Source organism: Phoenix dactylifera, chromosome 6 (genome assembly GCF_051530095.1).
Source record: "Phoenix dactylifera cultivar Ajwa chromosome 6, Ajwa_hap1_PhDact_Kaust_v1.1, whole genome shotgun sequence".
Lineage (NCBI taxonomy): Eukaryota > Viridiplantae > Streptophyta > Magnoliopsida > Arecales > Arecaceae > Phoenix > Phoenix dactylifera.
Genome location: NC_143195.1, coordinates 28,546,332 through 28,573,423, shown reverse-complemented (window position 1 = coordinate 28,573,423; position 27,092 = coordinate 28,546,332). Strand labels below are relative to the sequence as shown.

General features: G+C 35.3%; 2 protein-coding genes across 8 annotated transcripts in view; one reads left to right on the top strand and one right to left on the bottom strand.

Moving 5' to 3' along the window:
- Positions 1-2,523, bottom strand: part of LOC103717946 (myosin-6-like) — a 42,848-nt gene extending 40,325 nt beyond the window's left edge. The window contains exons 1-7 of one of the 3 annotated variants that reach the window (XM_089923972.1): positions 2,151-2,523; positions 1,920-2,008; positions 1,326-1,454; positions 934-1,077; positions 474-619; positions 236-392; positions 59-117 (exon numbers count right to left, since the gene is read on the bottom strand). In XM_089923972.1, the coding sequence (XP_089780098.1) occupies positions 59-117; positions 236-392; positions 474-619; positions 934-1,077; positions 1,326-1,454; positions 1,920-1,922 (638 nt within the window). In that variant the 5' untranslated portion in view covers positions 1,923-2,008; positions 2,151-2,523. Of the gene's footprint in view, positions 1-58; positions 118-206; positions 393-473; positions 620-933; positions 1,078-1,325; positions 1,455-1,919; positions 2,009-2,150 lie in introns of those variants that run through there. The other 2 variants (XM_089923971.1, XM_089923973.1) reach the window with 2 other exon arrangements.
- A 13,729-nt stretch (positions 2,524-16,252) lies between these two features.
- LOC120106720 (DENN (AEX-3) domain-containing protein) overlaps positions 16,253-27,092 on the top strand; it is a 29,321-nt gene continuing 18,481 nt past the window's right edge. Inside the window, exons 1-11 of one of the 5 annotated variants that reach the window (XM_039119759.3) lie at positions 16,300-16,946; positions 19,155-19,352; positions 20,070-20,153; positions 21,874-21,942; positions 22,231-22,290; positions 23,145-23,189; positions 24,921-25,117; positions 25,270-25,770; positions 26,062-26,158; positions 26,258-26,452; positions 26,578-26,667. In XM_039119759.3, the coding sequence (XP_038975687.3) occupies positions 16,569-16,946; positions 19,155-19,352; positions 20,070-20,153; positions 21,874-21,942; positions 22,231-22,290; positions 23,145-23,189; positions 24,921-25,117; positions 25,270-25,770; positions 26,062-26,158; positions 26,258-26,452; positions 26,578-26,667 (1,914 nt within the window). In that variant the 5' untranslated portion in view covers positions 16,300-16,568. Of the gene's footprint in view, positions 16,947-19,154; positions 19,353-20,069; positions 20,154-21,873; positions 21,943-22,230; positions 22,291-23,144; positions 23,190-24,920; positions 25,118-25,269; positions 25,771-26,061; positions 26,159-26,257; positions 26,453-26,565; positions 26,668-27,092 lie in introns of all 5 variants that reach the window. The other 4 variants (XM_039119758.3, XM_039119760.3, XM_039119761.3 and 1 more) reach the window with 4 other exon arrangements.

The window sequence follows — 27,092 nt, the reverse complement described above, 5'->3', positions numbered from 1 at the left end:
AAAGATATGTACATTTACAAATACATAGATGTGAAGCATTGTAATGAGAGATTCCTACCTCGAGTTATTGTTTCGCACAGTCTTTGCATTGCCAAATGCTTCAAGGACAGGATTGGACTGTACAAAAGGAATCAAGATACCTTAAAAATCTGGCATGTGCACTATGCAGAGGAAAATGTAACTTTCAAGAAAGAATTAGTTGGTACTTGGTAGTCTAATCCAAAATCTATCACACCTCCAGTACTTGCTGCTCCACAGTCCTCCCTTCAGCAGCAGCTCTACCTCCCACATAAGCAAGATAACGCATAAGCAATTTGGTGCTTTCTGTTTTACCAGCCCCACTTTCTCCACTTACTAAAATTGATTGGCTTACTCCCTCATTAATCATAAGTCTGCATTGGCAGAATACACTCTCACAATGCAAACAAGACAAATTAGTCTTTTAAGATGTCAAAGGGAGCAGAAAAGCATACCTATATGCAGCATCCGCAACAGCAAAAGGATGGGGGCTTAGCTCACCAAATGCTGCCCTTTTATATTGTTCCATCATATGGCTGTCATAAAGATGAGGGAATCTTCGAAAAGGATTCACAGCAATCAATATATTTCCAGTGTATGTCTGATAACAAAGTTATCGATCACCATTTGTTAATAAATAGTTAATAGAGGATGTCAAAATTAAACAAACACAGCCTCCAATAGATGAGGTCCACTAACAACCACTACCATAACAAGTATGATGCCAACACTATGTTCACTTTAGGATGGAAGAGAGAGAGCAAAAAGAAGGAAAAAAAAACATAGCATTAGAGAAAACAGAAAAAGTAACCTCACTTACATTATTCAATATTTACTTACATAGATCTTATCTATGTCATAACTTGATTTTAAGTGAAAATGTAAAGTAGCTTTTATTATTCAAAATTTCCTTACATAGATTTCGTTTATGTCATATCTTGATTTTAAGTTCTGAACAACTCCTGGTTCGTGCAAATAAGCTAACTTTGTCATATCGTCAACACCGCAAGGAGATGCTTCAGCATCCTTAGGATAGACATTGGACACCTTGGCAATGACCTGCAGTGAAGAGCCAACATCTTCATTAATAATTGCCAACATCTATGATGCAACAGAGATTATTTGAAGAATTAAAATTTTCATGTATTCCTTTAACCAGATTAGCCCATGAAGACTCTTCTCATAAAGAAGGACCCTAAATTTACAGTACAAGCAATTAATGAAGGCTGACATAGGACCCAGCATCATCCAAATAAACAAAAAAAAGGGTTTAAAAATGTGCAAAACCCTTAGTTATGAGTACTGACCGTCTTTCCAGAAGTACACTTGACCTTAATTTGGTCGCCATTGACCTCAATGACCTCTCCATCTATCCAAGCTACATCTGGATCCTCGACCCAAACCTGGGCTTCTACTTCAACGTGGACTGCAGCCGCCTGTCATGTAAGAAGAGCACAAACTGGTCACAAGTAGTGTAGAAATGCACAAACTATATACCGTTATCTATATAGCCTTCATCACTCAAGAAATTTGGCCAAAAACCAGGTTTTTATCAGATGATGTTAATACACCCTCCAGCTAAGGAGCGAATTATCTAAAATCATCTGAGGGACTGAAGAAGATAATTGATAGAAAGCATTGACAAAACAAAAGATGCTAAAAAATTACAGTTTTAAGCCTTATCATGAGCCTTCTACCCAAAGAGGTGAAGTTCATAGCATAAATTTCCTTTTACGTTCGTGTAGCTCATCATACTCTACTAGTCTACTGAACTCCTCGATCAACACAAAAGACCCGAGAACATTCCAAAATCCATTGAAGTTCTCGAGAAATTAAACCCAGTCAATCAAATGAACTCGAAATCAAGAATCAACCTGATCATGAGATGAAAGATCCCATACCATTTCGGAACTCAACTGGTCAAGATCCCAATAAGCTTCTCAATCCGCCCTCCTCCAACACCATTCAAAACCCCAACCAAAAAGTCCACCTGAAAAAATAAACACCGGAACAGAGAATTAAAGCAAGATATCCATAGTAGCAAAATTCAAGATTCGTCCTTCTCTCATCAAATATATCGAATCTTTCTCCTAGTTTCCTTCCAGATCCCTTCTTTCTCCGCCAATATCTACCTCTCCGTCTCCCTGCCTCAGGATTCGATCAGTGCGGCGCCGACGACGACAGTTCGAGAGAGGGAGAGGGCTCGGCCTTCAAAAAGAAGAGATCTTTTCCCTTCAGCGGCCTCAATCGCGGTCCAAAGATCTTTTCTTCCTCCTCTCCTTTTCCTTCGCCCGGACGTCCGCTTTCTCTTCTCTTCCTCTCCCTTCGTCCGCTTTCTCGCATGAAAGAGACGAAGAGATGATACGCGTAAATTTACAAGAACGGCTTTTTCCGAGGTCGCCCTGGAATTGCGAGAGATGTCCAAATTCCAGTTCCCGCATTTTAAACCTTGCCTTCGCCGTCTGTCGGGGAGAACAGATTGCGGCTGCTGGGACCTGATCGGCCGATAGATACGCTGCTGTGATTTAGATTCTAAAGAGAATAAATTAGAAAGAATGGTCATTTCGGGCAGCGTAAACGGTGTAATATCCTATATATCCATCTTTCTTTCTATAACGTCGTTTTCCTTTTCTAACGACTCCCTTCCCAGGGAGGCAAGCTGTCGACTGATTTGTCTTTATCGAAGGAAACTAACTCATACCCCGCACCGCGGGGTACAGACGTACAGTCCTCTTTTGTTTTTTTTGGATTATTTTGGAAATGTAATATACGATAAATATAATAGAATAAATATAAACAAAATAGAATGTAATAGATGCAAAAAATATAATTATTTTCTAATATATAAATTGTATAAATAATATTATTAATATAGATATCCATATAATATAGTCTTCATTTTAATTATATATATATTAGATAAGATATACAATAGCAGATAGATAGCTGTGCACAAGCAGAACCTTCATTTTAGCATATATATATATATATATATATAATTTATTATATGTTATATATATTAAATATATTAGATATATATAATAGATAATAAACTATATATAATATATAAAATAGATAATATATTATATAATCAAATAGAATGGATATAAGAGTCCTATTTATTATCCAAATTAAAGACCACATGAATGACATTATTAATATTACTTTTCATGCGGCGAATGGAGAGCTCTATACAAGTAGAGCCTTTATTTGAAATTAGGAATCCCTGAAGAGCTTGATTGAGATAGAAGGTGGCTCATCAAAGCATAACCAAATGAGGCCAAATAAATATGCGGACGTGCCACCAGTATTAGGCTAGCCAGAAAGGTATGAGTCGAATAAAGGATATAGAGCAGCGTGAATCTAGGTGTCTTGATTTTCAAAAATTTTCGCCATCACCACACCATGATTCGAAGGAAATATAAATAGATGGGGATTGTAGTGTTGGGCTACATAAAAGGATATAATATAGAGCTGACACTGGACCACGCTTGCGAACAAAAAATATCAAATTTTACATATGCCCGACCCGATGCCCGATTAAAAACGAATAGAGTTTAAGCTCGAGGCTCGACCTATGATCAATTCTAATGTAATATTGGGTTGCGGTAAGAGTGCAGTACTAGGATGTGGTAGAAAGCTAAATTATGACTACTCCTAGAATGAACAAATAAGGTAAAGGTAAAGATAAAGATAAACTAATTGAAATTGATAGTTGAAGAGTTTTTATAGAATATAATTTTACTTATTTATACTAGGACATAGTAAGTACCCTTAAACATTATTACTCACCACTTTGATGGCTGTTTCTCACGTTCGGTCTGCATTTTTGGCAGATCTGATAGCTGCTGCCAACTATCTTTCGACCTAGCATATATACACAAGTATGATCACTCTACAACTACTGAACCAATAGATATGTCTTTTTGGCCTAACATATCCCAGGTCATCTCTCCGGCTTATAATATAGTCTTATGTTCTTGAAAATTTGAGACCAGTATATATATGATTACCCTGATTTTCTATAGGCTAACGACTCAAGACTTGACTTTTCGGTCTGCTGCTTCACTTTAGTGCCACATTGTATCTGTTCAACCTGGTTCTTGACTCTTAGTATGATTTTATAGGGGAACTCTGCCCAGTCTTACAAGAGTCACATAATTTGCATATACTCTAATTCTATGAAACTGCATCAACGTGGTGCTTGCCTCAAGCCGCTAGCTATATTATTAAGATATGGTGCAAATGGAAATGTATTAATAATATTATTAGTATAGATGTCCACATGATGAATAAAGAGTTTAATGCAATTTGATCCTCCATTTTAATTATATATATTAGATAATATATACAATAGACAATAATTTATATAATCAAATAAAATAGATATAAGAGTCCTATTTATTATCAAAAATAATAGTCTTATTAGTGATATCATTAATATAGGCGTCTACTTTGCTTTACACAAGCAGAGTCTTTATTTTAATATATATATATATATATATATATATATATATATATATATAATAGATAATAGACAATGAATTATATAATCAAATAAAATAGATATAATAGCCTTATTTATTATTCAAGATAAAGACCATATTAATGCTATCATTAATATAGATGCCCATGTGGAAAATGGAGAATTTTGCATAAAAACAACTTCCATTTTAGGATATATATTAGAATATTAAGTTGGCTATATATTTTAAGTCTAATTTATAATCAGATTCGGATGTTGCTTCTTTTCCCCATAGATGAACCGCTAGACGTAGACTTGGCTTTGGCGCGCTAGGGAGTTGATTTGGGGCCAAAGTGTCTGCTTCTTTGTTTTGAGTGATTCTTCTCTCTCTCTCTCTCTCTCTCTCTCTCTCTTTTCAAAAAGTAAGTGGTTCCTTTTAAAAGATAAAAGTTCATAAAACATTGCTTTAGAAGCTTTAGATACCATCTTGATAATACTATCATGATTATATATCCCGTATATTCTACTTATTTTAAAATGAGATGACCCTAATAAATATTTTAAAATATTAATTATTAATAGGATTAAATTTTAGCAAATATGTATTATTGATTGGAACGATTAGATACATTGCTAACAATATTTGCAAGGAAATAGAATCATCTAGCTAAGCTACTCAGATTGTGAATGATCTTGTAACTTTTCCATTGAACTTTTCTATAGAAACAAACAAAAAAAAGATTGTAATTAACCTAAAAAAATAAAAATAAATTTATAAAATATCAGTGTTATTTAGTTATGATGCTATATTAATTTTTCTAATTAACATGAATATTTGAGAAAAACAATGCTACTTTAATATGCATGAGGAAGAAAAGTTAAATAATGGCATTCTTGTCATACGGGCATTTTAATGTTACAGTGGTTGTCAAGTTAAACCATGAGTTGCATAAGATATAGGGTTGGCACAGGGATTCTCTTGCTATTTTTGCAAGTGGGAGTTAAAGTGCACCATACATGAAGGCGGATACTATTGAGCTTCCAGAATGGTATTTGTAGGCCTAGGCAATGCAAATTATTGATAACTTTAGTTAGGACAAATGGTATAATAACCAAGTTAGCTCTATCTCTATATGTACCAAATGAATAAGATTGAGAAATGATACAATATCCGCCACCCATGCTCTAAAACCAAAATCATTCTGTAAATAAATATAAGCAAAATATATAATCCTTGATAAAAAAGATCATTTGTTTTGAGCAAGATATTGGAGGAAAATCAAATCTTGGAAACAATATGAGCAAAACACCCATCCCAAAATAAAAACCAAAAAAAGTAATGACTTTAAATAAATTCGAGTAAAAACCTAAAGTTCAACATTTTAGTTTATGTAGCAAATCCGTAGTTTCAAAAATCTAAGTTTTAAGATATTAAGGAAAAGGAAGGCCAAAAAGAATATAGAATAAACCAAGAATCACATCTTGAAAAAGCCTTGCTCTCGCTATGTATCAAGCTTTTAATTTTGTGGATCTAATAGGTAAGAAAGCATATAAAAGAAATCATCAATAAACAAAATTTCTAATAAATAAAAAAAAAGGATCTTAATTTGATTTCATTCTATTTGCAATGATTTGATCGAGAATCTTTACACTCTTTTCCCTGTCGATGCTCTTGAGATGGCATTGAAGCACATCTCTTCATCTCACTAGCTTGAAATTGCCAGAGAGAAATAAAAGAGGAGATTTTTAATTAATTTCAATTAAAAAGAATTCTGTTTGGTTAAGAAATAGTGAATCTTTCATTTTTTAACTGATCCCAATTTTTTTTCACTTATACCTATTTAGAAAGTCCATAATAGGCAGGTGTTTAAATTTCAAAATTCAAATTCTAAAATCGGAAATGGCATGGAGAGGATTTTGAATTGATTTTAGTTAATAAGAATTTTGATCAGTTAGAAATGGTAAATCTTTTCTTTTTAACCAATATGGATTTTTTTCACTTATATCTATTCGAAAAATCCTTAATAGGCAAGTGTTTTAAAATTTCAATTTTTCACTCCTAAAATTCGGAAATGATGTGGTTTCCTAACATCGTGGCCGAGACACCTTTTTTTTTTGTTTGTTTTTTTTTTTTTGAAATTTTGATGAATTTATAGAGAGGGAAGAGATTTCTCTCCCCTATCCATTTAATAGATAAGAAATATAAAAGATGTGGTAGCATCCAAGGCTCGAAATATGGCCCGTTTCTTATGCACTGCATATATATATATATATATATATATATATATACACACATAGACACACATACATACATACATACATACATACATACATATACACACACATATACATACATACATATATACATACATACACTGTTGGACTTTGGTTGTTCAAATATAAAAAACTGTTATGATCAGGCCATTGTGAAAATTCAAAAGTTGCATCTATTCATAAAACAGACACAATTTTCAAAGAAAATGCAACAGCTGACGAACAGTTGCAACCTTTTTATATAAATTCTATAAAAAAGGGAACAGAAACGAATTTGAAATACTTTTTTTTTCTGATTTTGATTATTTTTCTTTCCCAGACAAAATCATTCTAATATTCTTGGGAAAACTTTCACTTTTGCTTGGTGCAAGTTTCAAAGTCTTCTCATATCCTGGAAGTGATTTGCCATTAATTCCTACAAGCAATAAGAAGAGGGAGCAAATACACTTTAAGGAAAGCGTAAGTAGTACGTGTTTCAAGTCTTCATTGTGTATTTCCAACATTCTTAAAGTGTAACTGCGCTGCAATGGAGACTAAAAGTGTTGTTGCTACTATCAAACTAATGAATCAAGATCTGATCAAACTTGATCGCTTCGATGGAACGAACTACACTTGCTGGCAAGACAAACTCAAATTCCTTTTGACTGCCTTGAAGGTCTTTTACATTCTTGATCCGACCACTGCACCAATTCCAGAACCTTTGGATACGAACACTGACGAGTTGAAGGTTAAAAGAAAGAAGCGAGAAGATGACGAACTCATATGCCGTGGACACATACTGAAAATGCTCTGTCAGACCGTTTGTACGATCTTTATTAGACTACCATTTCTGCTAGAGAAATCTGGGAGGCGCTGGAATTCAAATACAAGGCAGAAGAGGAAGGTACAAAGAAATTCTTAATTTCCAAATATTTCAAATTTAAGATGACTAATGATAAGCCTATATTGATGATCTGCAAGTTATTGTTAACGAACTGAGGGTTGTAAAAATTGAAATTCCTGAGACTTTTCAAGTTGGTGCAATAATTGCAAAATTACCATCAACTTGGAAAAGTTATAGGAATAAGATCCTTCACAGTTCCGAAGATTTTTCTTTGGAAAAGTTACAGAAACATCTTCGAATCGAGGAGGAATCAAAGGAGAGAGAAAAGAATGAAAATTCTTTTGATGAAAATCCAAAAGCCAATGCTGTGAACAAGGCCAATAAGGCCAATAAAAGCATTCAGAACAAAGGAAGATTCCTTGGTCCTAAAAAAGATCATGGAAAATTCAAGAAACCCCAGAATACCATCAAAAAGAATGGAGGATGCTTTGTCTGTAGTAAACCATGACATTATGCCCCGGAGTGTAGGATTCGTAAGAAACAAAATGGAGATGTAACAAAAACAACAGTAAATTCTGTGGAAGAAACTGATGGAATTATCGCTACTGTGAGCAAAATCAATGCTGTCCAAGATAAAGTTCCTGGCTGGTGGTATGACACTTGTGCCACCGTGCATGTGTGCTATGATAGATCGTTATTCAAGACCTATCAAGAAATAAGTGATGATCAAGAGGTTCAAATGGGAAATGAAGGTCATTCTAAGGTGTTTGGAAAAGAAAATGTAGAACTCCTTTTCACTTCTGGAAAGAAAGTTATATTAGCAAATGTACTTCATGTTCCTGAAATGAATAGGAACTTAGCAAGTGGGGTTCTGTGGGGAAAACCTGGAATTAAAACTGTGTATGAATCGGAAAAATTAATTATGTTCCAAAATGATGTTTTTATTGGCAAAGGCTATTCTAGTGAGGGAATGGTCAAACTATGTATTGTTGACAATGGCAATAATAATAATATTTCTTCTGCTTATATGATTGACTCTGTTTCTTTGTGGCATGGTAGATTAGCACATATAGGAATTAATACTATGAAAAGAATGAGTAAATGTGGTTTAATTTCTTGTGATGCTGATAAATTTAAAAAAATGTGAAATTTGTGTAAAATTAAAGATGGTAAAGAAACCATTTCATAGTATTGCTAGAAAATTAGAACTATTAGAGCTTATACATTTTCATATATGTGAATTGAATGGCATGTTAACTAGAGGCGGTAATAGATATTTTATTACATTTATTGATGATTGTTCTAGATTCACATATGTTTATTTATTAAAACATAAAGATGAAGCTTTTAATTTATTTAAAGTATATAAAGCTGAAGTTGAAAGTCTCTAGGAATTCCCAAGCGTTAGCGAAGAAAGAAGCCTACTTGAAGAAGGCCCGGTTCATCAGGTTCTACCACTGCAGGGCCCAATCATAGTCCAAATAAAATCAATTAGGAAGAAAGATTAAAGTACTTCGAAGTGATAGGGGTGAAGAATACTTTTCTAATGAATTCATTATTTTTTGTGAGGAACATAGTATTATTCATGAATGTTCTGCAACACGAACACCTGAACAAAATGGTTTAGCTGAATGTAAAAATAGAACATATCTTGAGATGATAAATGCTTTGCTGTTAAATGCAGAATTGCCATTTAATTTATGGGGTGAAGCACTTCTAGCTGCATGTCATATACTTAATAGGATTCCTTTAAAGAAAAATAAAATCTCACCATATGAGTTTTGGAAGGGAAGAAAACCCAACATAGGGTATTTTAAAGTGTGGGGGTGTCTTGCATATTGCAAGAATAATGATCCTAAACGAACTAAATTAGGTCATAGAGGAATTAGATGTGCTTTTGTAGGATATGCTACAAACAACAAAGTTTATAGGCTCTTAAACTTAGAGTCTAATGTGATTATAGAATCTATTCATGTTGAGTTCTTTGAGTATTTATTTACTTCTGTAAATAAACCTCAAGCTCCTAGTAATGAGGAATCTCAAATTGAGACTCCTAAAGTTGTAGGACAACCAAGTGAACCTAGGAGTAGCAAAAGAGTCCGAAAAGCAAAAGAATTAGGATCTGATGAGATTGACTCTCAACTTATTTCTCTTAACCTAGTTGAAGGAAATCAGAAAACAGTCATAAGAACAGTTCTTATTGTTCAGCAAGTGGAAGATGATCCTAAAACTTATAAGAAAGCTATGTCTTCAAGAGATCATGCTTTTTGGAAGGATGCAATAAACGATGAAATGTACTCTATTATGTCAGACCACACTTGGAAACTTGTTGATTTACCCCCAGTTCAAAACCAATTGGTTGTAAATGGATATTTAGAAGAAAATATCATACTGATAGTACTCTGCATATTTTTAAGGCTAGATTAGTAACCAAAGAATTTCGACAAAAGAAATAAATAGATTATTTTGATACTTATGCACCTGTAGCAAGAATAACTTTAATTAGAATTTTGTTTGCTTTAGCATCAATACATGATCTTTATGTTCATCAAATGGATGTAAAAACAGCATTTTTAAATGGTGATCTTGATGAGGAGGTCTACGTGGAACAACCAGAAGGGTTTGTTCTACCTGAAAATGAACATAAAGTGTGTCAACTTATTAAGTCATTATATGGTCTAAAGCAAGCATCTAAACAATGGCATGAGAAATTTGATTCTGCTATTCTCTCTAATGGTTTTGTTCATAATATTGCTGATAAGTGTTTATATACTAAAGTATGCAATGACTATGTTATATTTGTTTGTCTTTATATTAATGATATGTTAATTGTGAGTAATAATATGAAAAGCATAATAAAAATGAAGAGGTTTCTATCTTCCACTTTTAAAATGAAAGATCTTGGACAAGTAGATACCATACTAGGTATCAAAGTGAAGAGAAATAGTGGGGGTTATATACTTAGCCAATCTCATTATATAGAGAAAATGCTGAACAAATTCAGTCACTTAAAAATTAAAAAGGCTAATACTCCTTTTGATCCAAGTATAAAACTTGTTAAAAATGATGGAAGAGCAATTGCACAACTTGAGTATGCAAGTGCAATTGGTAGTCTAATGTATGCTATGCATTGTACAAGACCTGACATTGCCTTTGCAGTTAGTAAACTAAGCAGGTTTACTAGTAACCCAAATGTTAAGCATTGGAAGGCCATTGAGAGGATTCTTGGTTATTTAAAGAAAACCAAAACCTTGGTCTACAATATTCCAAATTTCCAGCTATTTTAGAAGGATATACTGATGCAAGTTGGATATCGAGTGTAGGAGACAATAAGTCTACCTCAGGTTGGGTGCATGTTCACTCTAGGAGGAGGTGCAATTTCTTGGAAATTCAAGAAACAAATATGTATTACACACTCAACAATGGAATCAAAGTTTGTAGCTCTGGCAAAAATAGGGAAAGAGGCTGAGTGGCTTAGGGATTTTCTTTTAGAAATTCCTTTAATTTTGGAGAATCTATCATCTATATCTATTCTATGTGATAGTCAAGCCACGTTAGCACGTGCATATAGTGAGGTATACAATGGAAAGTCTAGACATATTAGTCTAAGACATGAGTATGTGAGAAAATTAATTAAAAATGGAGTCATTTTTCTCACATATGTGAAATTTAATGAGAACTTAGCTGACCCATTTACCAAACCTCTTACAAAAAAATTGGTAAGATTAACGTCGAAGAGAATGGGGCCTAAAACTCCTTGATTAAAATCCACCAATGATGGCAACCCAACCTAACACTAGAAAATGACTAGTTTTAGGTTCAATGGGTACAAACAAGTCATTGATTAGTGGAGAGTTTTCAGCACTAAATTAACATAGCCCTATCTAAGATAAATAGTGCTGGTTGTTACAGTACGAGGGTTGAGTGAATTGAAACTCTTGATGAGGTTCGGTTCATATGAGACAAGTATCTCAAATGTAACAAAGATACTAGAAGAATTTCACCTATGTGAACTTAGAGGTGGTGTCGCTTCAAAGGAGAGTTGGAGTTTCTCTCTGAAAAGTTCATGAATCAGGATGAGTGCATGGCCAATAATAGTGCTAAGCGAGTATTGTGTAGAATATAAGAACGTAAGAGTATTTGTGTGTGTGGTATTACTGGTTTTGTCACAAAGAATAATTAGTTCAAAGCTTGAAAGCTACTAAGGATTTTGACAAACACTTTGTGTACTTACACCAAGGTAAGGTTCAAATCGAAAGATATCTTATTCTATTCATAAATACCGATTTTATTGTGGGAAGAATTTATTTATATTTAAATAAGTGGGGATTATTGGACTTTGGTTGTTCGAATATAAAAAACAGTTACGGGCAGTCCGTTGTGAAAATTCAAAAGTTGCGTCTAGTCATAAAATAGGCACAATTTTCAAAAAAAATGCAATAGTTGATGAACAGTTGTAACCTTTTCATAGAAATTCTATAAAAAAGGGAACAGAAACGAATTTGAAATACTTTTCTTCTGATTTTGATTATTTTTCCTTCCCAGACATAATCGTTCTAATATTCTTGGGAAAACTTTCAGTTTTGCTTGGTGCAAGTTACAAAGGCTTGTCAAATCCTGGAAGTGATTTGCCATTAATTCCTACAAGCGATAAGGAGAGGGAGCAAATACACTTTAAGGAAAGCATAATTAGTACGTGTTTCAAGTCTTCATTGTGTATTTCCAACATACATACATACATGCATACATACATACATACATGCATGCATACATATATATACATATATACATGCATACATATGTATACATATATACATGCATACATATATATACACACACATACATACATACATACATATATATATATATATATATATATATATATATATACATGTATATATACACATATATATATGAGGATTTTTCGTTGTTACTTTGCTAAACGACAGGTCACACCATTTTGCACGTACACTCTACGTCAGTATAGTAATGCTTAAATATGCTCCAACACATGCTCGAATTCCATTTTGTGAAGTCATTACAAAGTCTCACTTGATGCAATCGGATCCAACTCTACCTAGAAAGACAGGACAAAATATACCTTAAAACTCGGATCCAGCCTACATGACCGTCATGTGCCCCCGTCTTCATAAAATAGAGCGCACCTTATACCCAACCCCTGCGTTGGGTTCCAGCTGTTGGAGCTAAGGAATGTGGGTCCATAAAAGTGAAATTGGTGCGGACATCAGTACCGGACCATCTGTTATGCTAGCCAGTTGTCGCAGGAGGATGGTCCAACCACTTTCGTTGTGGCTGGATTGATTTTGTATTATTTTATTTTATTTTATTTTATGTTGATTGGCCTTGTTTGCATATTGTTATTTTAGGACTTTTATGGGATTATTTTTTTTAGGAATTATTTTTTTTTAGGGATCTTTTTGTTATTTCTTGATTTTATGTATATGAGTCTATATATTTGTTTAGGGTTATAGAATGATCAAATGAAAATAGTCTCATTTTTTCTGAAACTCCGGTGTGAAGCCATAGCCAGAGTCAGATGAGAAGTCTGGTTCTTTTTTTTTTTCTCTCCTTTTTTTTTTTCTACCTCCTTCTTTCCTCTTCTCCCTACAGCCGTCTTGCATCATAAATCCACCTCGAGCATTTAGGCTTCAGGAGCAATAAAACACTCACGTCCAGAAATCCAGTTTGAGACTTTTTGTCTTCTTCAATGTCTTGAAATTCTTCAAGTTTTTGATTTGCATTTTATTATTTCAGTCAAGAGACAACCCAAGATGTCTAAAATTCCCTGTTGAGAATGTGGCCCGAGCAGTATCACCGAAAGTGCCTTGTAAACAGCCAAGGACCGACATGGGTCCTAGTTTTGACATGCACAACTATACATGCTGTAGCAATAAATTATATAGAATAAAATTTTTAAAGGCAAATTGTAAAAGCTCACTTGAAGTTTGCATTTATTACACTTAAATTTAGTAATTTATAAAACTTACACTTAAATCAAATTAAATTAATGATGTCAATAAAATCTTTTACCTTATTTGAAAAAAACAAAAAATACTCTTAGATAGAGAGGAGGATGCATATATTCTCTTATATTCTTGAATTACTGCTATATCACTTGTGGTTGTTTTGGTTATTTCTGAAAATTGGCTGATAGTTTAACTAATATTTTGTGAAGCCATGAGTTAAAGTGTTGGATAAAAATAAATTTTGAAAGGATAAGTATTAGGTTTTTCAAATTACTATGTATAAATATAATTTATCTCTAATTTTAGAGGATTTTTTGTAATTTACTCAATTTCTAATCAAACAAATAGGATAACATAATACCAAAAAATAACTAGACATCTATTTATTTATTTATTTTGGAGAATTAGGATGGATGAAGGAATGTCGTTGTATCTTTCGCATGAAAGAATGATTTATCTTCCTTCACATGAATCTACTGCTGAATTACCCACCACAGATCTCCAAGCACCCTAAACTCCATCGTTCATTCACTTGCATAGATCTTAAAGCGATCGGTGGATGAACTAATAATGGATTTTTCTTCATGAAAAATACAACCTAGATTTATGGATGAAAATCTGGTTGAATACTAGAGATAGAGCGTGATAGAAAATACAGTTATCGTTGAAGCAGATCCAATGCCTATTTTTGGGCAGGGTTGCATTTGAATATAAAATTTTTTACTCGGTCTTTGTCTAGTTGATTTCACCAACTCAGCCAGTTGGTGCATTCTTGCATCAACATAGCAGCTAAACATAACTGACCACTTTTGAACTAAAAAAAATGCACGCTTATGATTTTGTAGATATATCTAGATAGGTTTGCTTGAGATGAGCTCTACATGTGTGAGAGTCCTTTTTATTCTTTTGTGAAATATGGATACAATAAAAAAATTATATTATCAATTTCAAATATTATATCCATCCCATAAAAAAAAAAGACTGTATCCAGGGAATAAAAAAACAGAGAGACTGTATCCAGGTTAATGATGATATCAAGCAAGCAAAATGCAAGTACATGTTCACATGTGAGAGCATAAAAAAACATCCAACATTGTGACTATTTAGAAATAAAGTGAATAATAAAAAAAAAAGATAATCATGTGGAAGTATATAAGCTACGATACTATTTTCACACCTAACTCTGGCCTGAGACTTTAGTGAATGTATATGTTATTCTTAAGCAAGAAAACAATCCGCAAAAGGGTAGAAAGATAGGTAGCAAAAAAAAAAAACAATTTTCCATATTTACATGCCTATATTTGGATATTATTATTGATGAGGTAGAAAAATTATAATATAAAATAGTTAGATATATAAGTTCCTATTTGAAGATGTTATAATATCGTTATAATATCTGCATTATTTGCTGCCATCTTAGTTTGTTTTTTAATTATTGTAAGCAACCATAATAGAAGATGTTGGTAATAACCATTGAAGACCTATAAAAAGCATCTTAAGGTTGGTTCTAATACTCAAGCATTAATTTGGAATGTGTTGGATGATATGGAACCCTCTTGAGATCTTGCTTGTGCTCAACTAGTTATTATAGAATCTTAATTTTATGTTTTTAGAAGTACTATAATGTTAGTTCAAATGGTCATTTTTGTAAAATTTTTCTTAAGTTTTTAGAGTTAGGAGTATTGTATTTTTTCAGATTTTCTGGCATCAGCTATCATTGGTCTGATGTGTTGTATTTTAGGTCTATTTATATTTTGAAAAATTATTTATAGTTTTTAATAGATTTTTATCGGTCTAAATTACATATTTATTATTTGGAGTCTAAATCCTATTAGGAGTAAGAGTATTAGAACTCTATAAATATGGTAATAATCACTCATTATGAAGACAATAACAAATTCTAGAGATTTTTTTTAAGCAATTATATTTTTTTTAGAGTTATGTGATGCAATTCTAACTCTTGGTGTGATGTTTATAGAGCGCTTAGTGTGATTTCTCAAAAATCTCTCTTTTTTTATTTAATTACAATATCTTAAAATCTCAAATTTAGATCAGATTTTATCCCTATTAAACTATAGCAATTGAAAGCAACAAACTTGTAGCCATCAGATTTTTATTTCTATTTTTCTTTTCCAACTCACATAAGTCCTTCAAAACTTCATCTTTTTATGCTACTTTGCACCTAAATCATTTTCCATCCTTTACTAATACAAACCTTAGCTTCTTACATAGATTGCCTACCTTTTTTTAGTCTAAAATAATCTAATAAGCACGGTTATCCTACACCAAAACCAAACCGTTACGTAGATTTTCTTCTTTCCGGGCATTCTTTCGATTGTTTATGATCCACGTCTCTTTCTGTGACACTTTGCTGACTTTCGATTGGATGTGGAAATCATTTTCATATTCCATTGGTCGCTGATGACATGAAATTCTAGATTTATTTATTTATCTTTTATTAATTAATATGAAAAATATTATTATTTTATTTTGGTAGACTTCCTTACCTCACTGTTCCTCCCCTTTACGTAACAATCCGGCAGAAAGGTTCATTTAACCTCAACTTTGACAATAATAAAATAGCAATTTAAAATACCCATCGCAAGATTTTTCCGACTAATACGCTTCGGAACCACGTGCCAGGTGGACGCGTGACTTCCCCCACCTCCCCCATTTCCAGGCCCCATTACGCGCCGTTTCATGGTCCCCCTCCTCCTTCCCCTTTTCCATTCGTCCGCGCACGCGGCTCCCTCGCTCTTTTTTCCTGTAACCCCACTCTCCTCCCCTTCCATCTCCGTGTCTCCAATCCTCCCTTATTCCTCCTCCTCAGCAACAACGACCATAACCGCATCCCTCCATCCCCGTGGAATCCGTAATACTAATTCCATCGGGATAACATCTCCCTCTCAAGCCTCCCACCCGCTCCCAATTATCCCATTTCCTATTCTTCGAGTGATCCTCTTCCTCGCATGAAGAGATTTCGGGGGTGAAACGGATCGGGATGGAGGAAACGGTCTCGGACCAGCCCAACGATCAGGCCGCCTCGTCGGCCGCTTGGACGCCGGAGGCAACGCCGGAGCACCCCATTGAGGATACCGCGGCGGCGCCGGCGATGGCGAAGAGCCCGTACCTGAGCGCGTCGTTCTCTGGAACGACCCACTGCTCGTCTCCGCTCGCCCGGCTCCGCGAGGCGAGGCACGTACGGAGCAATAGTTTGCAGCGGTGGCGGCGGCAGATTCAGCGGGCGTGGAGGTGGGGGCCAAGCGGCGGCAACAACATCAATAGTGGTACTAGGGAGTACGGTTTCAAGACGACATTGAATTTGGAGGTGATGGCAAATCAGAAGCGGGAGTGGTATCAGATCCAATCCAAATCACGGGTACTGTTCGATTGCTTTCGCCCTTGTCTTTTATGCCTCCTGAATGCTTAAAAAAAGAGAGAAATTTTTGTCATCGAAAACCCTTTTATGCCTCCTGACTGAAGTAATAGCAAAGATTCTTTTTATTTTAGCTCAACTGTTAGATACTGCTTAGCTTCTTTGGTTATCTAACATGTTAGTTTTTGTTGCTTCATGTTTTAAGACTTTTCTGCCATCTATGCAAGTGACTACTGACTATCTATTAGCAATGGATCAATCTTTTTGAAGTTTGATTAGGCTAATTGGTTTGGTGTGTCAAAGAGTGCCAAATTTCTTAACTAAATGCCTATTTATCCTACCACGTTGAAAAGCCAAGAACATTGTCATATCATAAGGTTGGAGAATGCAGGGAAACTCTTGAAAAGTTCTGTAACAGCTTGTGGCAGTAAGAAGGAATAAGAATATGGCTCTTTAGGGGTCGGAGATATGGTCATGAAGGGGTTGGCATTCTTAGGAGCATGGTCTGCTGAACCGACCAGACCAGTTGGTTCAGCTCGTACCATACCGGTGTCGACAGGCACCGGTATGGTACAACTATTGAAATTGGTTCGGATCTAATTTGAGTTGGAACCGATCGATTCATGGCCTGTACCGACAGGCACCGGTATGGTACAACTATTGAAATTGGTTCGGATCTAATTTGAGTCGGAACCGATCAGTTCATGACCTGTACCGGTGCGAACCGGCTCGGTTCGCACCGGTACGGGGTGTTCTTCACGGAGACAGCCATGCGCTAAGTGCCACGCGCTGTGGCACTTTCGGTACGGTACTGGTATGGTATCGGACCTCACTGGTACGGCGAATCCTAGCCATACCTTATCAAGTCTATTACATACGTTGTGTGAAGAAGGTTAATTTGTGCAATTGATTAATAGAAATAGTTGCTATTGCGAAGGGTTGTTGGTCAAGTAACTTTACATCAAGGTTTTGGGTACTGGGGCATGGGACTGTATTGTTCCTTGGTTAATATGGTACCACACTGAGACAGTGCACTGGTTACTTGTCTGTGGCCAGTTGTTCACCCTTGGCATGGTCATTTTTGGCCTCCAAAATTATTATTTTCTCTTCTTTTTGTTTTTCCAGGCACCATTGTATATGAAATTATTTGTAAGTATATGATTCCAATCTATGAATCATCCGATCCTATGTGTGCTGAATCTTTTGATTGCTATATAGGTAATTTTACCAAAAAATATGAAGAAATTGAGTTGGAGGGTTTGTTATAGCAAGAAATGAGGAATTAGCTTCTTGTTGTTGTTTTCCTATTGACGCTGGTTCCATCGGTGCAAATCCTGGATTTAGGGGCTCCTCACCATTTTAGCCTTCCTCTCCCACATTCAAATGAGGAAAAGTGTGTTTTGAAGGGTTTCCTCTTGGTACCGAGCCATGCACTCTCAGTTTGAGCTCGGTTTACCTTGGTTTAGGACAATTTGTCCCATTTCACCTGCAGGAGACAATTAGAAGGTGCTTTGTATAATCCCTGTTGTACCGGTGGGCAGAGGCCTGATATGGTGCTAACTAAAAATTTGTTGTGCATACTGTCCATGCTTACAAAGTGGACTATGGACCTTTGGTAGATGACCAAGGAGACAAAGATGAAGCCCCAAATAAAGAAGAGGATGAACAATCTGAAACCTCCCCTACAAGTGTAGAACTAACTAGTAGTAAGATGAAGAGTTTTCATGTGATGGAGTTGATTAAGTCTATGTTGGTCCAGTCATTATTTGGTATGGTCATCACATGCAAAATTGAAGGGAATCAAATGAATTCTGTGATGATAGCCTAGGGAATATGTTTAGTACGAAGTCTAGGAAAAGAGTACAAGAACTTAAAAGTGATTGTAGGTAAGGGTAAGAGATTTCTGATGTACAAACAAATAAATGAAAATAGCAATTTGATAATAGCATCCGTAATACATTATATTCGTGGAAAAAACTTCTGAAAAAAAATTGAGGATAATTTTACAAACTTCTCAGTTGTTTCTACTGTGCATTCAGTTCTATAGAATCATGGAATTGTTGTGTTTTTCACAGCTATACCTCAACATTATAGCGTTTCTTCAGTTATTTTTCTATTTTACTGTTGAAGGTAGTGAACAAAGAGTTTATGATTTCTGTCTTTGTTTCATCTAGTATTATGCACAATAACATGGTTATGACTGCCATGCAGGATCTTAGACAATATAAGGAGCCATCCTCACTATTTGAGCACTTCTTCATTGTGGGCCTTCATTCGTATGCAAATGTTGAAGCCATTGAAGATGCTTTTGCAAAAAGAAAAAAATGGGAGTCAGAGGTGGCAAACTCTGAAATTCTTGATCTTAGAAAGCTTCAATATCATGGGTGTATGCCTACTCTGGAACCTCAGGTTTGCTGGATTTATATTTGAGAATATGATCCAAAGATTTGTTTACTTTTTAAATTTGTCATTCTGCTGTTCTTGGTGCCTTTGATGCATAAATGACACGGGTGATTGTTATTTGCATGTTTATTAGCGGTATATGTCTATGCTTATGAGTCTCCCCCCTTTTTTTGCTGTGTTGGCGGTTGTATTTAAATTGCTTGATTCTTGATCACGGATTTCTGTTTAGACATCCTATACTCAGGTCATTTGCTCCTTTTCAATTTTTATGCTGTATTTAGGTATTTAATACTTATTTGCCTAGAATCATGTATGGAACTGTTATTATCTTTGAGAAATATTGGTAATGGCACCAATATGTATTGTGTGGTCCATTCCTTCCATCTTGGTCGTAGTGGTTCCACAGACTGTTGTTAAAGATTTTGTAATAATTCCCAGTTCTCCTTCAAAAAGTGAGATGATTCCTCAACCTGTTTTTATCACTGCTTTTTAGCTAAACTACTTGAAAATAAACTACTTGAAAATAAACTAGTATGAAGACTTGGGATTTATTTTATTAAGATAAGCGGTTCATGCTTCCATAAGTAATATGCTTTTAGGTACTGGTTAACATGCTAGAATTCTGGCTTGTTAATCAGTTTTCTGCATTTTCAAATGCTTTTGTTCCTAGTTTGCTGTCTTCCTAGAAACAACTGATATATCTTTTCTACAATGTCATTGCAGATCCTTTTTAAGTACCCTCCTGGGAAGAGAGTGGCGATGAGGGAGAATGATTTGCCTGCCTTTTGTTTTCCTGAAGGTGTAAAGGTTGGGTGCATCTGTTACTTTCTACATGTTTATTTGGCACTTAACATCTTACTTGGCACCTAATATCTCATTGGCTCTCTCTTCTTCTTAGTGAGTATTCTTTCATGATGTTCAAAATGCTGTTTTCGTCAATAGGTGGTGGTTAAATGGTGATAGCATTTGTTCTGAATCTTAAATCTTGATTTCTGTTTCCTACTGGCCATAATTTTTATTTTTAAAACATCCCTTATTCTAATATAAATTTATTTATCTTCTTTTTTTATTTCTGGATCAATGGATGTTTTTTTTTTCTCTGGGTAATTCTTTGTTTGTGTGCTTATCTTTTTGTAATTTCAATTGAATAGTTTGAACATCAGGGCTGTCGATCTGTGAATGGTGTTACATTTGGTTTTCGAGAAGAGTTGAGATATGAGATGCAATCAAGACATCTTGCTTTTGTAGTCATTTATCCATATTTTTGCCCATGTGGCTTTGTAATTCACTGCCTCTTTTATGGTCACATTGAAAACAGATGCCTCTTCCAAGCAACATATTTATCCATTTCTTTGTCCAAGTGGCTTCATAATTCACAGTCTTTCTTAAGGTCACATTGAAAACAAATGTCTCTTACAAGCAACAAATTTGCTCCAATACTACTCAGCGCTCCTCACCCCCATCAACACCCCACCCCCCATTCCCCAAGGAAATACAAACACACAAATACACACCCAACAAAATGAATAACATTCTTATGCATGATATAGTTGGAGAAGATGAAAAATGTATGAAAAATGTTTTCTATTGTCATGTTCTTTAGTAAATAAATGTTCATTCCTATGATTAATCCAGTCGTTTTGGGGTGTCTAAGTCATACATTTGACAAGGTAATTCCACCAACTAGATATGGTTTAATAAGATAACTGTATCTTTTATTACCTAGATGAATGGTCTGGTCTCACGACAGCCATATGTCGGGTATGGTGTATGAGGGGGTACATGGTGGATGTGGGTGATGGAGATTCAATTTTTGAGTTTGTGGTGGCTTATAACCTAGGTTGGGGGTAGATCCTAGGTTGGGCTGAGGGTGGTAAAAGATACAGTGAACCTTTTATCTTATCTAGGTATTTTGTTCATAATAGAAAGGAGACTAGGCTATGGACCAATGTTTGCCATCTCGATATCAGACCCCGTACTGGTGCCACACTAGCATAGTATCGGTATAGTATGGTATGGAGTCTTTTTGGCATACCGAGTATTGGTACGCCATTCGTATCGGATACCTATACCGCACCGGTACGGTATGGTGTGCTCTATACTGTCCGGTTTGGGCCGGTACGGCGGACCATGCTATAGACTCTAGCGATGTATTGTTATCTTTGTAGTTGGTGGATTTATGAGAGTTTTTATTAGTCTCATTTTAGTGGAAATACATTTACTTTTATAAAGTTGGTTTGAATTAAGTTAATCATTGCTATTGTGGTAAAAATATGCCAGAATTGCATGTTGATACCAAATTTGCTAAGACGACTATATTCTAATGGATGGTTGTCATGTTGGTAAAGTGGCTTAGGATGAATTATGTTGACCCTATTTGAGAAAAAATATGTTTAACAAAACTGTGGCTTTCTGTCTGGGTGTTTATTAATATGATAGGTACTAGCTTATGAGTTCTTTCCTTATAAAAAAATATTTTCTTGAATTCATCCATTGTTCATAACTTCATATTAATGGTTTTATCTAGGAGGATATTGCACTGCCATCTCTTCATGCTTTCCTGAGAACTAACAGTAAAGATGTAAAGATGAACAAGGTGGATAAGTTTTTGTCATAATTTATTATAGTAATCTTTACTTGTCATAGATGGATCTGCTAGTTCTTATTATTGATTTTACACCAGCTGAAAAGAATATCCAAAGGTTATATAATGCAGAATAACATTTAAAGTTCTACATTCTTGTCGCTAATGCTTAACTTTTTTAACACAATATGATGAGTTTTGTACATAATAATAAGATAATGTCTGGCTCCTTAGTCTATGATAGCCCTTTACCCTGCAATTATTTTTTTGATCACATATTTGATGAACTACGTGATGCAGGCTCGCTTGATAGAGAGAACACCATCCATGAGTGATCTAAATGAAATTGTGTTTGGACAGGTACGCAAAATATATTTTGCAGATATTGTTTCTTTGAACAAGATCATAGGTCAGCATATTCTGACATTTCTACTTATTCAATTGCTTTTAGAAGCAACCAATTAAAAGCTAAGTTTGGTTTTCTGTTTTAGCTTGTCATATGCCTTGTCAATTCCATTGTTTGCGTTTATTGATTTCCTGTTGATATTGTTTAGGAGTTAAGCTTATACTAAATGTACTATATATGTATTTACATATTCTGATGTGCTTGCAAACATGCTAAAGCACTAAGATTAAACTAATATTCTCTATAATGGAACAATGGATGATATTCATCTTGCTCTTTATATAAGATGTTTAGGGTCCTTTGTGGGCTTTCATGGGATCTTCAGGAAGAGTTTTTATAACTTGGCTCATCTTAGCCAATCTCCTTCATTGGCATGGAGCACCATACTTGCTCTTTGTACTTGTCTGCTGCCAGATATTGTTGTCCGGATATCTCGGAATTTGGTTTCTGATTGCTACTTGCTGCTGGATCATTGGCTGGCTTGTCCGGATCAGGAGTGCACATCCAATTGATTTGTTTGTTGGATGGTGAAGCTATGACTGCAAAAATCACTTGTTTACTGTTTCATCATTGATATCAATTTCAGAAAATTGGGATTTCTTTACAATGATACCATCAGTTTGTTGGTATTATGGCTTTATTGTCATTGGTCTGACCCAGCCATCCTACCAACTCGTGCAATAATCCAGAAGATCTTTTGGAATTTATTAGTCAATATTTTCATGCGGTTAAACATTTTACATTCATTTTGATTCTTAACATAATAAGGAAGCTTGCTAAAGTCATATACTTAAAATGTTTTCTGCAGGAGCACCTGTCTCAAGATGATTTATCTTTCATCTTCTGTTTGAAGGTTTGCTATTTATTTTTTGAAATTGATTTACTTTCTTATATATGTGAATGCAACTGATCTTAGATTCTTTGTTGATTGTATGTGATGTTTGGCTCTTTTAGATGCTCAGAATTGGAAGGGATGTATTCTTGACTTTGTCATAATTGGGACTGTACTATCTTCTACATGTGCACATATAGATTTTTATATAAATGCTTTTTGCTCCCTATCATTCTCAGCTGTTCTAATGGCCATATAAAAAGTTCTGCGTGCATGTTTTGGTGAAAATTTGTCTGGTAACTGGATACTTGCATAATTATAGAAGCTTTTGTTTTTCTTTTCAAAAAATTGCAATTATCTAATGGTTTATCTTATATTCAAAATTTGGGAGGATGGATGGGATTTTAGACTTAGTCATTCGGTAAATCAGTGAAAATCATGCAATTGCACACAAAACATAGCATATAATTCAAGGTTTGCGGTCTAGGTACCGGACCCCGTACTAGTGCTACACTAGCACTGTGCTAGTACGGTATGGGGTCTTTTCGACGTACCGAGTGTCGGTACGCGGCCCGTTCTAGGTACCGGTATGAAACTGGTACGGCGAACCTGAAATTATAATTTTTCTTTTATAACTGCTGTTGTAACCTTTTTTTTCTTTTTACCCTTCTTGAGTTACATTAGTTTATGTTCAGGTAGCGGAAGCTGCAGAGCTTGGTTTCATGGCTTTGATAATTTGTCATGTATAAGTTGGTTAAGAATTTTTGTCATTGTAGACTTGGTCCTACTAGTAGTAAAGTCATGAGTAAATGATAATGTGTCTTACCATAAGTCAATAGTAAATGTAATATGCCCAAACACTTGCGTCTTTATGCCATTTTTCTTTTGTCATGTTCTTTTTCTAGTCCCCCCTCCCCTTTGTTTTAATCACTTCATCTTAAGCTCTTAGCCCTGGTATTTGAAATTTATTTCACATGAAGACTAAGCTTAATGTTGCCACCAAGGTGGTAGCACAGTTGGAACTGGGCTTTGCTTCCACTGGCGCGGTCCAGGTTCGAAATGTGCGGGCGTCAATTAAATGTTGGAGACCGGATGCCCCCCGCCTGGACACGCTTGGTGGGAACGCTATCTGGTCTAGCTGGCATTGAGGTAGCGCTGGGGTGACGTACTCACACGTGGGGTGACCCATGGGTTGGGGAGGGTATGAGCAAAATTTCTACCTGCATCGAACATTCCCTGGTGGAAGGAGGGCCCAGTGGGGGCTGCTATGCGGGTGAGGATTCCTCTCCCCCCTCCTATTTTTCAGCACAAAAAAAAAGACTAAGCTTAATGTTCATGAAAGCGTAATTAACCTTTGCTGTTGGTATTTGTTTGCTTTGTTGGTGTTAGAATTTTCTTTTAAATACGTTGGCATTTCATAGAGTTTCCTTCATGTTCTGAATTACCTTGGATTAAGGCTGACATATACCTTTTGTTGATTTTCTGCTCAAGTTATTTTGTCCTTAAAACCAGTCCTTTATTGCTGAGGAACCATTACATCGTGTGATTTGCTCCCATCAGCATGCCATCTGAAAATGAATGTCTCTTTTAGGGAACACACGTGCAAATTAAGTGTTTAAGTTCTCATGCTTGCATTTTAACTACTTATGCCTAACAATGCATCATGAAAACTTGGGAGTTAAAGAGAGGTATATGAGCATCTGCATGGCAATAATATCCTTTTATTCTGACTGTTGTTCATGATTCTTTCAGGTGTCAGACAATGCAACTTTATATGGTGTTTGTCTACATGTCCAGGAGATAGTTCAGAGAGCGCCGGGTATTGTAGGTGCTGTTTCACCCCTCAACCATTCTTGCAAGTCTAGCCGTTTCTTGGTTTCTGCACCACGTTGTTATTGCATACTTACAAGAGTTCCCTTTTTTGAGCTACATTATGAGATGCTGAACAGGTTTGCCGCTGTTAGCATGTTTCATTTACTCTGCTCTAGGTTCATCTGAGAATATTTTTGCCACATATGTATTGTTTATTTCTAGCCTGATATTTCATTTATTTTTCTGTTGCTTTAGAGTGATATTCATCAGAGTTTGCTCTTATGGACAGCATAATTGCCCAGGAGCGCCTTGAGAGGATAACACAATTTGTTAGTGAAATGGCTCTCTCAGATCCCATTGCACATGGGATTGCAGAGCATGATCAACTGGAGGAGAATTTTTGTTCGCCTGACAGGCAGTCCCGTAATGATTGGATGGGATGTGCTATACCAGTTGACAGTGTATCAGGTCTTCTTTCTTCAGCAGGTCTTCCATCAGACAGGGAGGTTTCACCATTTTTATTCAGGACTTTCGAACCACAGTCTCCTGAAAGTGTTTCTGCCAGTGATGCTTCAGACTTCAGTCATGTAAGAGAGCTGGATAAGGAAATGAGGAGGTCTTGGCACCAGTATGATGATAACACATCTGAGACCTCAGGATCCCGCTCTGATAGTTTTGAAAGAGTGAATGGAAACTTTGAAATTGGCCAAACTTCACCAGAGGTTGGTACAGTATGTTGTTCTGTCAGCAACAGATTAGAGCGTGCTGAAAGTGTGGAGTCTATATACAGGTGGTAGAAATTGTTTTCGGTTCACTTTTGTTGTCGTCGTTGTTGTTATTTTTATTATTATTTTTGTGAATAATGATGATTATGATTTTTGGCTTACCTTTCTGGTTCTATTTCAAAGATCAAATGTTCAAAGTTTTATTACTAATTTATTGCTTCTCTCTCTCTCCAAGAGTTCTTAGGTATAGATAGTAGATAAACATAATCTAATATGATGGATAATTTTCTAAGATAAAGTCTGCCTAATATGCATATCTTTCACATTGATTGTGTACATGTAATGGTTTTGGACAGCTCAGCTAGAGGCGCTGGATCAGATGATGAAGATGATGAATTCAACTTTAAGCATGAAATGAATATTGGTGATGAAAAAGTAATGGAATGGGCAAAGGTACTTTTTTTGTTTGTTAAATTACTAGCAAGGTGTTTTCTAGTTCCTGATGATACTAATGTTTTCCTTCTAACCAGCACTTTGCTGTCTCTTTTATAGGCACACAACAATGAACCACTAATGATAGTTTGTGGTTATCATGCTCTTCCCCTGCCACCAAGGGGAGGTGAAATAGTTTTTCACCCTCTAGAGCATTTACAGCCAATCAACTATTACCGACCTGGGATAAAGTCTCTAAACTTAGATAATACTTTTTCTGACTTCGACCCATCTTGCCTCGGGGAAGCTAATCAGGTAATTCATGGGCTCTATGCTTTTTTGTACAATTGTCATGTGATGGTTTCTTTGTCATGTAATGGTTTCTTTTATTTTTTCAAATGATTCTATTTGATCTATTTTAAATAAAGTTTTCCGAGAAGGTCAATGCACGATTAGCAGCTGCTGAAGAAGCTCTTGCACTATCAATATGGACCATTGCTACAGTTTGCCGTGCTCTATCTCTAGAAAGTGTAATGCCTCTCTAACTGAATGGTGTTTGCTTACATTTGTGGGTGTAATGATTGCTGTTGTTTATATATAATACTTATTTATACTCATACTTTCATTTCTTTTTTTTTTTTTTTGAGGGGGGGGGGGGGGTTAGCACTACAAAAATATAAGTAGAAACATAGATTCAAAAACTGCCAGAATGGGATGCTCTCGTTGGTACCATACCGTTTTGATGTGAAATTGACAATGATACAGGTGCTGGGACAATAGAACAATCTGTTTTGGTCAGTACCGATGGTTTTTCTTCTTTTTTTTGGTATTTTGAATTTTCGTACATACAAACAGTATTGGTACCGTATTTATACTGTACTTTTCTGATGAAAAAAAGGGCACGGGATTTGGATCCGGTATTTAAAATCTTGATTAGAAATTTATTTCTATGGGA